Below are 13,645 nucleotides of genomic sequence, written 5' to 3'. Positions count from 1 at the left end.
ATGAGACCATGACAACCTTGAAAGCTGCTTCATTTTATGTGCAAAGAACTCCTATGGATCTATATTTTAAATTTACTGAATCAATGAAGTTACTTTGTCAGTTAATTCGCAAATGCAAGCTGTACTCTCCAGTTTTATTCTATGTATTGACACTAAGCAGTGAAGGTGTACAACGTGATTAGAATGCATTTGAAGATGCTTCTGTACAGACACAACATACAGGGACTACACTAATGCTGTGCAGTGTATAGCAAAGCCATTTTTCGGCTTTGATGTACTCAACTTTTTCATTATTTAAAAAAGTGTTTTGAATAACATAAAAGTCTCTTTATTGTATAAATAATAAAATGTCACCTTATTGTAAAGTGTCTTTTGTTTAATATGGAAGCTGATTTCTTAGGCAGCAACAGAGTTGTTGTATGAAAAGGGAATGTTTCTTTTAAACCAAAAACATAAACATTGTAATCAATATTTGAAAAATGTAACTTTTTAATGAACATGTAGTATTTATCTTTATTAGCAATGATTTTTTTCATAATATGAGTGTGTCTCAATCACCCAAAAGCTATCTATCCATCCATTACCTACTTACCTACCTGTCCACCCATCTATTTATATAATCTAGTTAATACCGTCTATTAATTGGTTACTTAACAGAATCACATAGTACATTTTATAATGACTGACTGGCCTACTTCTGATATTTTTGGTGTAAATACAAATGTTTATATTTAATTTTTATTAAATCCAGTTCACCTATAACAAATTACTTTTTAGAAAATTACCGCCTGACTACAAATTTAGTCTTAATAACATTACTAGCAAATTTAAAAATTAAGACCTTGGAAATTTAAAAAAAAATGCAAAAGGAAGGATCAGAACACATCAAAGAGTAATTATATACACAAATACCTGCTTAGTATTTAAATAAAATACATTTCAAGATTTCTATGCGGTATATGCTCTTATTTTCTGTTGCTGTTATCTATAAAATTAATAAAATTTCAGTATTTTTTTTTAAAGAACAAAAGGTATTGTTTAAATGCTCACACTCTGAGGGAAAAAATATGCAGATCTAATTTCTTTAAATGTGTTGAATCTAGAAATACTAGGTTGTTGTATGGAAACTTAGTACTAAAGCATCTTAGAAAAAAAAAGTCCAAGTTTTAAATTCAAAATTGTGAGAGCAATTAAAACAACACTTTTACTATTTTCTCCACCAATAATTATACCTTGTGTACCATTTCTGTGACATTAGAAATGCCAGTAAAATGATTTCATGAAACATGTAAAAAGACTAGGAAAAAACATTTCAACTATATTAAAACAAAACAAGACAATAAATATTAATTTGAAACTTATACTGATACCAACCATATCACAAAAGTCTTATCATGGATAATGAAAAGACTTATTTTTTTTAAATGCCAAAGAACAATACTAAATAAAATTCAATTCAATTGTATAGTCAATTAAAAGATAGGAATTTAAAAAAAAGTTTAAAGAAAAGACAGAAATTGGATGGTCATATTCAAGTCAGTTAGTCATAATATACGTAACACAAGTAGAAATGGGAAAAAAATCCATCTCTACAAAAATGCTTTGTCATTATAAAAATAACTAAAATAAAAATTCACTTTTGAAGAAATTGTTTGCTATGTGGGAATGATTGAATTTTTTCTTCCATAAATCTTATGCAAAATATTTAGAACAAATGTATAAACACAATATGTGGTTACACCATCATAAATGAAGATAATACCTTAGAAAAATGTTAGTTAGCAATTTAAGAAGTCTAAGAATTAACATGACCAAGATTATGTGATGACTGCAATTTAAGTAGGAATTCGGTCTCTCAAATATTCCAAAATAGCAGCTGTTCCTTTCATTAATATGGCTGCTCGAGGAACGCGGAATGGATTACCATCTAGTAGCAATGTCCTAAACAAAAGAGAGAAATCAGAATTTTAACATTTTCCATTAGGGAGGCATTTCTTCTAATTCCATTTACTATTTCATAAGTAAAATATGTGTATTTTTTTTTGAATTGTCCCTTTTCAGCCTAAGCACTTAAACAGTTAGAATTGCAACTATAATAATAACTGAAATAACATTAATTGAATACTCATTACGTGAAAGGTATGGTTCTAAGTAACTTACATTCACTGACTCTCTTAATGATCTTGACAATTCTATGATGTAGGCACCATTAATATTTTGATTTTATAAACAGGAAACACAAGTTCAAGAAGATATAGACTTGTCCAAGATTACAGTTATTAAATAGAAGAGTTGTGATATGAATTATTATTTTACCCATCACCTCCTAATCTTATAATGACCATATGCTAAATGGTTGAATTATATTTACACATGTGTTAGAATGAGCAGACTGACAAATACTCATATCAAAGACTATAACATAGTCAATATATCCTATCCACACCAGGAACGTTAACATGTCTGCCTTCGTACTTCCTCCCTTGACCAGACGCACTAATGAAATCTATTTAAATGTTCTGAAATGACAGTTTAAGATCTAAGGGCTGGTTGATTTACTTAATTTAATGAAATAAATTGTAAGAGATTTTTTTCTTAATTTTCAATAACTTAAGTGTTTATATAAACAAAAGTCAAAGGATTCACAGCATATTATACAGTAGATCTAAATTGTATCTTCAAATATATCTGTGTGTCATGGGAATTCTTTTAAAGACTGGTTTTCTTAATTTATAGAAAAAAAGTTAATTATAGTTAATCTTCATTACTCATAGACTCCAAATTTGCTAATTTGCCTGCTCACTAAAATGTATTAGTCACCTCCAAATCAATTCATGGGGCACTTTGAAGATCATTTTGGACATGCACAGAGCAGCAAAAAATCTGAGTCACTTGACACTGAGATCAAAAAAGGTGATGCTCTGTCTTGTTTCAGCTCTCATACCGTAAACAAGTGTTCCTTCCATAGTCTATTTAGTGTGACTTTTTTGTGTACTATTATACTTTTTCTTGGTGATTTTGCTGTTTAATACAGCCTGCCAGCATAATCCTAATGTATTTCTAGTTTTTCTAAGCACATGAAGGATGTTATGTATCTTACAGAGAAAATACACATGTTAGATAAGCTTCATTCAGGCATAAATCATAGCACTGTTTGGCCATAGTTCAATATGAATGAATCAACAATATTAAATAAGGCATCTTAGTACAGAAACACACATAACACAAGATTATGTGTTGATTGGTTGATGAAAATGTGACCAGAAGCTTGAAAGAGTCTAACTCTGTGCTTCCCCTAGGGAGTAATGGTTCAGTATTCGCTAAGTTGGTTTTCACAGAGACTTTATAGAATACACTTATGGAACATAACAAGAATCAACTCACTTGCCTTCTATAATTCAGTAAATAAGGTACCAAAGATATCAGTGCTTCCCTAGTAAAGTAAAATATGTTAAACCATTATATGCAGTTTTCAATAATTAAATTTTTCTGACATTCTGTTTAACTACTAGGCTTGCTGTTCATGTCTCAAATTCCCTTTATATTCACTTAGCAAGTACTCATTAGGCGCTTACCATTTTCTCGGCACTGGGATAACTCTTGTACAGGAGGACAAAGAAATGGTATAAATGAGTCCTAACAAAGCAGGATGGGAAATCTAAGGAGGGACTAACTCTGCCTGGAGTTTTGGAAAGGCTTTCAAATGTGATAATTAGGTCGATACTGACAAGCAGGGTAAAGGCACTTGAGGCTGAGGTAATAGCAAACACAGAGTAAGAAAGACCATGCAGGGCTTGAAACAAGTGGTAGTAGTCTATAATCAGATTTTTAAAATCCCCATATGCACAGCTAAGGAGTTGATATTTCCCTGATGTTTCTATGCAGTAGTTTCAGGTTATACACATACAGAGGGATGAGAAAAGTATCACTAAAAACAACCAACATGTATGGTATATGTGTACTATATTTACACATGTATCATGCTATATAAACAAAACTAAAAAATACATTTGGTAAAATTTGGAAAACAGAATTGGGATTCAGAGTTTTGTTTCCTGTTATTTTTAACAGGACATTACATTTTTTATTTCAACTTGCCTGCAAGAGTACCTCAAAAAACAAACAAACACAAAGAAACAAAAACACTTCCACAAACTAAATAAATGAAAAAACTTAGTAGAACAGTACGTTTACCTTAAGTTCACACAGTTACCGAGCTCTGGTGGAATCTGTAGGAGGTCATTATTTTGAAGGTCCAATGTGATCAGATTTTCCATTTTCTTCATTTTCTGAGGGTCTAAAGATCCAACCTGATTATTACTAATCAAAATTGTTTCAAGTGTGGGAATTCGATACAGAACTTCAGGTAGTATTTTGAACCTATTAGAATATGAACAGAACAAACAGGACTCAGAAGCAAAATTATCCCCTAAGATGATGGAGGTTTGATCTCATGACATAAAGCTTTCTTAATGCAAGGGGGGTGGGGGGTTGGGTTTTTTTAATTTGGTATAAGTTCTACACTTAAATTTTTCAGAAAATTCTTAAAAATGGATAAGCTTTGGAAACCTTGAAATATATGTTAAATGGACAGACTTGTAGCAGTTTCCATTTACTATAGAAAAAAAATCAAACAAAAGTTTGGAGTAATTTCCCCCATGTTTTTCTTTTCTCATTCAGGAGACAAGGAAATCTTCCTGAAATGCTCTTTATAAAATGTCTCCATGTAGGTATTCTTCCTTAGTTTACCTTTATTTCTTTGAAACAGAATTTCTGCCAATATTTAAAGTAAAAGAAATTTATACTTTGCTTTGACTTAGGCTTCAAAAATGACTGATTCAGTCATTTTTTCAACAATCAAAAATACATTCATTTTGGTTTTTTGTTTTTTTTTTTTTCTTTTTCATTTTGGTTTTTGAAAACATTATAAAACAACTCTAGGTTGCTGGCTTCTTATCCAAAGTAACCCTGAAGATGCCACAACAGAGATGGGAAAGTTGATGGCTCTCAGAGCAGTTCTCAGTAACATAAAATCCTTCAGGATTTCTGGGTGGGGGGAAAAGAAACTAGCTTGGTTTTAATGTGAGGCAAACTGCTGCCTCAACTGGAAAAGAGAAGGATGTGGTAAAGGAGAGCTGTATAGTGGTGCCCTTTTTACTTCCCCAACTGCCCTTCTTTTGCTGCCGTGATGTTAAAAACAGCTGAACTACAATGAAGGGTAAACTCATTAAGGAAGCTCTGAAGTTACAGAGGGACGGAAGGGTCAATAACCAGAAGTACAGATGGACCAAATTATCTTGAGTAGTCCCTCCAACTTCTCCCACAAACCACGAACAAGGTAATTAAAAATGATGCAGCTAACCAGTTAACATAGAAGTTAAGGTTAGGTTTTGCCAACTCCCCAAAGACATTAATTAACAATGCAATTGATAGCTCAATGTGTGAGTGCATGCTTAGTCACTTCAGTCGAGTCGGACTCTGTGACCCTGTGGACTGTAGCCCTCCAGCCTCCACTGTTCATGGGATTCTCCAAGCAAGAAGACTGGAATGGGTTGCCATTTCCTTCTCCAGGGGATCTTCCCAACCCAGGGACTGAACCCGGGTCTCCTGCATTGCAGGCAGATTCTTAACATCTGAGCTACCAGGGAAGGCCCTGATAGCTCAATAGACAACTCAATAGAGAACTGATAGTTCATATCAATAGAGAACTGATAGTTCAATTCATAAATAAAAATTAGAAGAATCTCAGAAGCACTTCTATTTTAAATGATGACAGCAAAGGTATAACCTATACTCGAGAAAACACAAATAATTGAGTAGACAGAAAAAAAATTAATAGGCAGTATTTTAACATCACTGTGCCTTAGATTTCTTATCTGTAAATGAGGATGAATAATATTACTACAATTATACACTTGTTACAAGGATTAAATGAATGTATACGAAGGCCACGGGACAGTATCTGTAATATAATAAATGTTAGCCACTACTATCTATATTAAATTGTTACCAGAATCAACTTTCATCATAGGAAACAGTATGACATAGTTGTTAAGAGCCCAACTTCTGGAGTCAAACTACCTGGGCTCAAATCCCAGCTCCACACTCCTCGATTTCTAAATGGACATAGTAATAGAACCGACCGTGCCAGGCTTTTGTGAAGATTAAATGAGGTAATACATGTAAAGTACTTAGTTCAGTGTCAGCGGACAATAAATACTAATAAATAAACTCCCAATAAAAATTAGTTATTCTTGATTATTACACTGGGCTTCCCTTGTGGCTCAGCTGGTAAAGAATCCTCCTGCAATGTGGGGGGCCAGGGTTCAAGCCCTGGGTTGGGAAGATCCCCAGGAGAAGGAAAAGGCTACCCACTCCAGTATTCTGGCCTGGAGAATTCCACGGACTATCTAACTCATGGGGTCGCAAAGAGTCAGACATGACTGAGCAACTTTCACTTTCACTATTATAAAATCTTAGTGTTTACAAAATACAATCTAAATTTCACTAGCATGAAAAGCTCTGAAAGCGCTGGCTACTGCTTACACACCCAATTTCATTTGTTACTTCTACTCTTCTGCTACCTCATTTTTTGGTCTGAGCCATATTAAACTTCTTGAAGGGTCCCACACACATCATTTTCTCACATCCTTGGGCATTAACACATGCTACTTGCCTGTGTGTTCCAAGCCTCAGTTTCAAAGCTACCTCCTCTACCTTCAAGTAATCTCTGGAAATACCTATGTATGCACTGTGCTTCCTCTATAGCAATAAGAACTATTTGTTTGCATATTTGTCTTCCTACTAGGCTACAGGTTTCTTAAAACAGTTAAAAATAACAAAAAAATGTGGCTATCAGTTGTGAAAATTCTAAAAAGGCAACATCATTCTTAACTCTAAGTGGAACTAAATGACAATAAACCTGGATATTTAAATGAAGAAAAAACATACAGCCTTTTTGTTTGTCTCTTTATTCTCTAGTAATCGCTAGTATTCTCCAGTAAGATCTACAACTTTTCTACAGAACAATTGTGAGTAAGATGTTTCTTACCTATTAAAGGAAAGGTTGATTGTTTGTAGCCTTGTCAATGATTCCATTTCTTCAGGCAAAGAATTTAAAAAATTATTCCTAAATTAGAGAGAAAAAGATGATTTACAAAATTTGAAAAAGTACTGATCCAACAAAAATTTACATAGCTCAGTTTGTCAATTCTTGATTTCATTAAGACTGTGTCCTGAGAATACTGAATCAGTCAGCAGATTTTAAGTATTTGATCAGTGGGCCTAATCCTAATACCAGAGTGCAACCAACTGGCAATGCAAACAACTCTTTAATAATAGATTTAATAGAATAAACACTGTAAACTAATCCCTTATCTTCTTCAAATTGCAATCAGCAACACTTTCCACAGTCAGAGCCCTTTAGGTCATGACTGTAAATACTATATTATTTGACATCACAAGTTATCTAAGTATTTGATCAATACAAATATTTCATATATAGAATAATTTAAGAATAATTGAAAAATTACATGAAAAAGATGGAACAGAAATGTAAAGTGATTCTGTATATTTAGAAACTTACAGTTTTCTACTATGTAAGTATTAAGGAAGACCATTTCTACTTTTAGTTTAGAATTTTAATTTGCACAATGTGTAACTTTTCAAGATCTTACAATAAAACACAGAAGTAAAGGGAATCTCATTTACCACTGAAATGATCTGGGAAAAAATTTAGAAGGTTAAAAGAAGGTAGAAGTATTCTAGAGGCCATACAACTACCACTATCGTTGCTGTTTGATTGCTAAGTCATGTCCGACTCTTTTTGTGACCCCATGGACTGTAGCTCACCAGGCTTCTCTGTCCATGGTATTTTCCAAGTAAGAATACTGGAGTGGGTTACCATTTCTTTCTCCAGGGGATCTTCCCAACCCAGAGATTGAATGCACATCTCCTGCATCAGTGGAATCCACAGGTGAATTCTCTACCACTGAGCTACCAGAGAGAAGCCCCAAAACTACTAACAGAAAACATTTGTGAGAAAATTATCTCCAATTAGACAGTTATCTATCACAGAGTAATTTTCTCTAACCTATATCTTTGCATTCAGAAGTGAAGCCTAATATATTAATATGCCATACTTTCTACAACTCAAACATATGTCCTTTATTCTTTTCTCTGTATTTTTCTCCATTATTGTCTTTATTAATTCGTGCTGAATACCAACTGAAGGTCTACATCTTCTCCTAGAGTCTTATACATACTGATATCAAACATAAAAGCATATTTTAGTCACTTAATTAGAAACTTCCAGGTACAGTTATAGACAGAGGCACACACACAGATAGACACACAAACACACACACAAGGATGGGATGAAAAGAAATAAAGTCAGCAGCACTGGAGCAGGAATTCATCCTCACTGTTCCATTTAATACTGAACTAAAATGTGATTTTAAATGTTTTGCCAGTGTAACTGTCTGTGGAAAATAGAAATAATTCCACATTTAGCAAGAGCATACATGCTTATATACTTGTTTTAACTGCATAAGGAAAAAATTTTTGCTTCTGTGTGAAGACTAAATCTTCAAACAGATATAATTAGCTTATTGTAATTTAACTATTGTTTGAGTGGAGCAAGAGCAGTTATATTTTAATAAACTAAAACCACACCTAGTAACAACATACATGAGCAGTAAGAAGCCCAGGTAATAGAAATATACTTCACAAATCAAGTTTTAAAGCCTAAGAGAATGAACGACTATCTGACCCTGAAATACCTATTATCACCCTCAAAAACCTGTGACACTTCTGATCCTGTCACTTCAACTTAGGACATATTTAAATTAAACTTCCTATTATCTCTGTAGAGCCTTAAATAGTTTCCTTTATTTTTGCTGTCAATCATAGTGTTCTTTTTCTTTATCTTGCCTTGAGTAGTTAACATATTTTGAAACCAAATAGGTTCTTTTTATGATAAGTCAAGCTAGCTATTGTGCCAGTATAGCGTTTAGACAGTTTTACGTTAAAAAAGAAAAAAGCAATATGAAGCAAATACTTTCCATGTGATATTTTAAGTATGAAGCTAATAAAGTGTCAGTATTTCCTAATATTTTAAATAATTGTCTTATCACATAACTTCAAATGACATCTGATTAAAATATTTCCTAAATGCTTATTTTAGATCTCTCCTAAAATGTTATTAATAAAGACCAATTTTGTTTCTTAGGAAAACATGAGGGAAAGGGCAAAAATCAGGTAAAACACAAAGTATTTATTAAAAAAGGGAAGCAACAGTATCAATAAATACCTGAGATCTAAAAAAGTCAATTTTTGAAGTGTACATAATTCCAAGGATACAAAGGAAAGCTTATTAAAACTGAGATTGACGTCAGAAACCGTTTCCTTCAGTTCCACAATCCTGAAACAATAATAATTTTAAATATTAATATTTGAATTCACTGTCAGAACTTTAAAACTACAAGCTGACCATAGACAAAAAAACCTTATGTTATTTTTGCTAATTAAGATTTTCTGTAACTTTTACTTTTCTCACAAAAAAATCAGTCAGTTTGGATGTGTAACTGATAAAAATAGATTTTTAAGAACAGCTGCAATATTATCTGTCCAGGAATTTCTATTTGACTTTATTTATTTATTTTTTTTTATTTTTTCCATTTATTTTTATTAGTTGGAGGCTAATTACATTACCATATTGTAGTGGTTCTTGTCACACATTGACATGAATCAGCCATGGATTTACATGTATTCCCCATCCCGATCCCCCCTCCCACCTCCCTCTCCACCCGATTCCTCTGGGTCTTCCCAGTGCACCAGGCCCGAGCACTTGTCTCATGCATCCAACCTGGGCTGATGATCTGTTTCACCCTAGATAATATACATATTTCGATGCTGTTCTCTCAAAACATCCCACCCTCACCATCTCCCACAGAGTCCAAAAGTCTGTTCTGTACATCTGCGTCTCTTTTTCTGTTTGGCATATAGGGTTATCATTACCATCTTTCTAAATTCCATATATATGCGTTAGTATACTGTATTGGTCTTTATCTTTCTGGCTTACTTCACTCTGTATAATGGGCTCCAGTTTCATCCATCTCACCAGAACTGATTCAAATGAATTCTTTTTAATGGCTGAGTAATATTCCATGGTGTATATGTACCACAGCTTCCTTATCCATTCGTCTGCTGATGGGCATCTTGGTTGCTTCCATGTCCTGGCTATTATAAACAGTGCTGCAATGAACACTGGGGTGCACGTGTCTCTTTCAGATCTGGTTTCCTCGGTGTGTATGCCCAGAAGTGGGATTGCTGGGTCATATGGCAGTTCTATTTCCAGTTTTTTAAGAAATCTCCACACTGTTCTCCATAGTGGCTGTCCTAGTTTGCATTCCCACCAACAGTGTAAGAGGGTTCCCTTTTCTCCACACCCTCTCCAGCATTTATTGCTTGTAGACTTTTGGATAGCAGCCATCCTGACTGGCGTGTAATGGTACCTCATTGTGGTTTTGATTTGCATTTCTCTGATAATGAGTGATGTTGAGCATCTTTTCATATGTTTGTTAGCCATCTGTATGTCTTCTTTGGAGAAATGTCTGTTTAGTTCTTTGGCCCATTTTTTGACTGGGTCATTTATTTTTCTGGAATTGAGCTGTAGGAGTTGCTTGTATATTTTTGAGATTAATCCTTTGTCTGTTGCTATTATTTTCTCCCATTCTGAGGGCTATCTTTTCACCTTGCTTATAGTTTCCTTTGTTGTGCAAAAGCTTTTAAGTTTCATTAGGTCCCATTTGTTTAGTTTTGCTTTTATTTCCAATATTCTGGGAGGTGGGTCATAGAGGATCCTGCTGTGATTTATGTCTGAGAATGTTTTGCCTATGTTCTCCTCTAGGGAGTTTTATAGTTTCTGGTCTTACATTTAGATCTTTAATCCATTTTGAGTTTATTTTTGTGTATGGTGTTAGAAAGTGTTCTAGTTTCACTCTTTTAAAAGTGGTTGACCAGTTTTCCCAGCACCACTTGTTAAAGAGGTTGTCTTTTTTCCATTGTATATCCTTGCCTCCTTTGTTGAAAACAAGGTGTCCAAAGGTTCGTGGATTTATCTCTGGGCTTTCTATTCTGTTCCATTGGTCTATATTTCTGTCTTTGTGCCAGTACCATCCTGTCTTGATGACTGTGGCTTTGTAGTAGAGTCTGAAGTCAGGCAGGTTGATTCCTCCAGTTCCATTCTTCTTTCTCAAGATTACTTTGGCTATTCGAGGTTTTTTGAATTTCCATACAAATTGTGAAATTATTTGTTCTAGTTCTGTGAAAAATACCATTGGTAGCTTGATAGGGATTGCATTGAATCTATAGATTGCTTTGGGTAGAATAGCCATTTTGACAATATTGATTCTTCTAATCCATGAACACGGTATATTTCTCCATCTGTTTGTGTCCTCTTTGATTTCTTTCCTCAGTGTTTTATAGTTTTCTATGTATAGGTCTTTTGTTTCTTTAGGTAGATATACTCCTAAGTATTTTATTCTTTTTGTTGCAATGGTGAATGGTATTGTTTCCTTAATTTCTCTTTCTGTTTTTTCATTGTTAGTATATAGGAATGCAAGGGATTTCTGTGTGTTAATTTTATATCCTGCAACTTTACTATATTCATTGATTAGCTCTAGTAATTCTCTGGTAGAGTCTTTAGGGTTTTCTATATATAGAGGATCATGTCATCTGCAAACAGCGAGAGTTTCACTTCTTCTTTTCCTATCTGGATTCCTTTCACTTCTTTTTCTGCTCTGATTGCTGTGGCCAAAACTTCCAACACTATGTTGAATAGTAGTGGTGAGAGTGGGCACCCTTGTCTTGTTCCTGATTTCAGGGGAAATGCTTTCTATTTTTCACCATTGAGGGTATTTGACTTTAAATGTATGTTGAAGTTTAAGAAACCATTCAGTTTATATTTAAACTAATTATGGACTTCCTGCACTTCCGCCCAAAATCTAGGCAATACTTTATTAATTCTTATCTCAGGAAATCCTTAAGTAAATTTTACCAAATCCCTCAAATATTAACATTGTAAGGTATTTTACATATACTTCCTAATTAAAAAACTATGAAAAATAAGTATTATTGCAACTAAGATGCAAGTACAACTGAGAATCAGTCACAGCTTAATAGAAATAGCATCATGAACATTTCTTACCTTTTGGGAATTTCACATAGCTGATTCTTACTGAAGTTAATCGAAGTGATAATGTTACTTTTTACCGCATCAAACACTTCATCAGGAATCAAAGCTGTCTGTTTATCACTAAATGAAAAATGGTTTAAAAATGCATCATTCTGGGACTTCCCTCATGGTCCAGTGCCTAAGATTCCATGCTCCCCAGTGCAGTGGGCCCTGGTCAGGGAACTAGATCCTGCATGCCCCAACTAAGACTGAAGATCCAGAGAGCCTCAACTAAAACCTGGTGCAACCAAACAAATAATTTTTTTAAAAAGTGAATCATTCTTAGCAATCTGGAAAGACATCATTCTTAGCAAAATGGAAATGAACAGCAATCTGTCTGTTCATTTTAAAGGCCTTTAAAGATTTCATAAGGAGATTTTTCAAGGTAGTTTATTATGAAGTTCTGCAAAGAATACCACAAAAACCTACCAACTCACAAAATGTTAGGAATTCAGACAACCTATTGTGTCATAACACCTTGTGTCACACCTTTGGCGTGACATAAATTCACAGTCATAAACTCAGTATGAATAAAAACAGATAACTTTAAAAAGTCTAAGATGTCCAAGAGTCATATAGTAAAGGAATAGTAATTGGGATTCCTGTACCACAGAGTACAGCTAAACCTCTAATTTTAAAAACTATCTCGCCTCCTTTCTTAAAAATCTCCTAATAGAGTTTAGCTGTCAACTTTCTTTGGATACAGAGTTAACTGCAGACAACAATCAATTTTTAAAAGTTCAACACTGTACTAAACTAGTTTTCTCACAACCTAAACCGGTTTCTCCCTCACTTAGCACGTGACAAAGTATGGCCTTGGACTAAACTATTTCTGGTTCTTTCATTAATACACTTTGTTAATTTACCTTCTTTAAACCTCAGTTCTATGAAGTTAGAATCTAAAGGCATTTTCTTTTCATTAAATTTCATTACATTTCTTTTCCATTAAAATTTTCAGTTATATTTTCAATAAAATATAATTTTAGTAAGAAAGTATAGTAGAACTCTGACATTTGCCAATTTAACAATTTGATGTTCTAATTGGGCATTATGCTTATGTTCTTCTTTTACAATTTTTACTTCCTAACCTCATCCACTAAAAAAGAATCTTCAGAAGAATGCCAAAAATGAAAGACTGTATGAACAAGAAAACAATGTTACATATAATGTGTGATACTGGAGAACTGTATAAGAAAAGCACTATAATACAGAAAGATAAAAAGCCTAAATTTCACCATTAGTATGCTTCCACTTTTGCTTTCAGGTTCCATTTTCTGCTGTGCAGATGGAACACTTTCACCTTTTCGATCAGAATTGCTCAAGTCACAGAGAACTGGTTTATTCAAATTAAAGTTTGAAGAGTTACGCTATTTTAAAAACTTCAGTTGAAGGCATTTATGCCTTGAGTAA

General features: G+C 33.7%; 1 protein-coding gene across 2 annotated transcripts in view; it reads right to left on the bottom strand.

The window, feature by feature from the left end:
• Positions 1–355: 355 nt before the first annotated feature.
• Positions 356–13,645, bottom strand: part of LRRC40 (leucine rich repeat containing 40) — a 38,105-nt gene continuing 24,815 nt past the window's right edge. Inside the window, exons 11-15 of one of the 2 annotated variants that reach the window (XM_043460985.1) lie at positions 12,209–12,316; positions 9,311–9,421; positions 7,052–7,129; positions 4,195–4,380; positions 356–1,941 (exon numbers count right to left, since the gene is read on the bottom strand). In XM_043460985.1, coding sequence (XP_043316920.1) covers positions 1,836–1,941; positions 4,195–4,380; positions 7,052–7,129; positions 9,311–9,421; positions 12,209–12,316 — 589 coding nt within the window. In that variant the 3' untranslated portion in view covers positions 356–1,835. The remainder of the gene's footprint in view (positions 1,942–4,194; positions 4,381–7,051; positions 7,130–9,310; positions 9,422–12,208; positions 12,317–13,645) is intronic. The other variant, XM_043460986.1, reaches the window with a different exon arrangement.

Source organism: Cervus canadensis, chromosome 2, assembly GCF_019320065.1.
Source record: "Cervus canadensis isolate Bull #8, Minnesota chromosome 2, ASM1932006v1, whole genome shotgun sequence".
NCBI lineage: Eukaryota > Metazoa > Chordata > Mammalia > Artiodactyla > Cervidae > Cervus > Cervus canadensis.
This window is presented reverse-complemented; position numbering and strand designations above follow the sequence as displayed.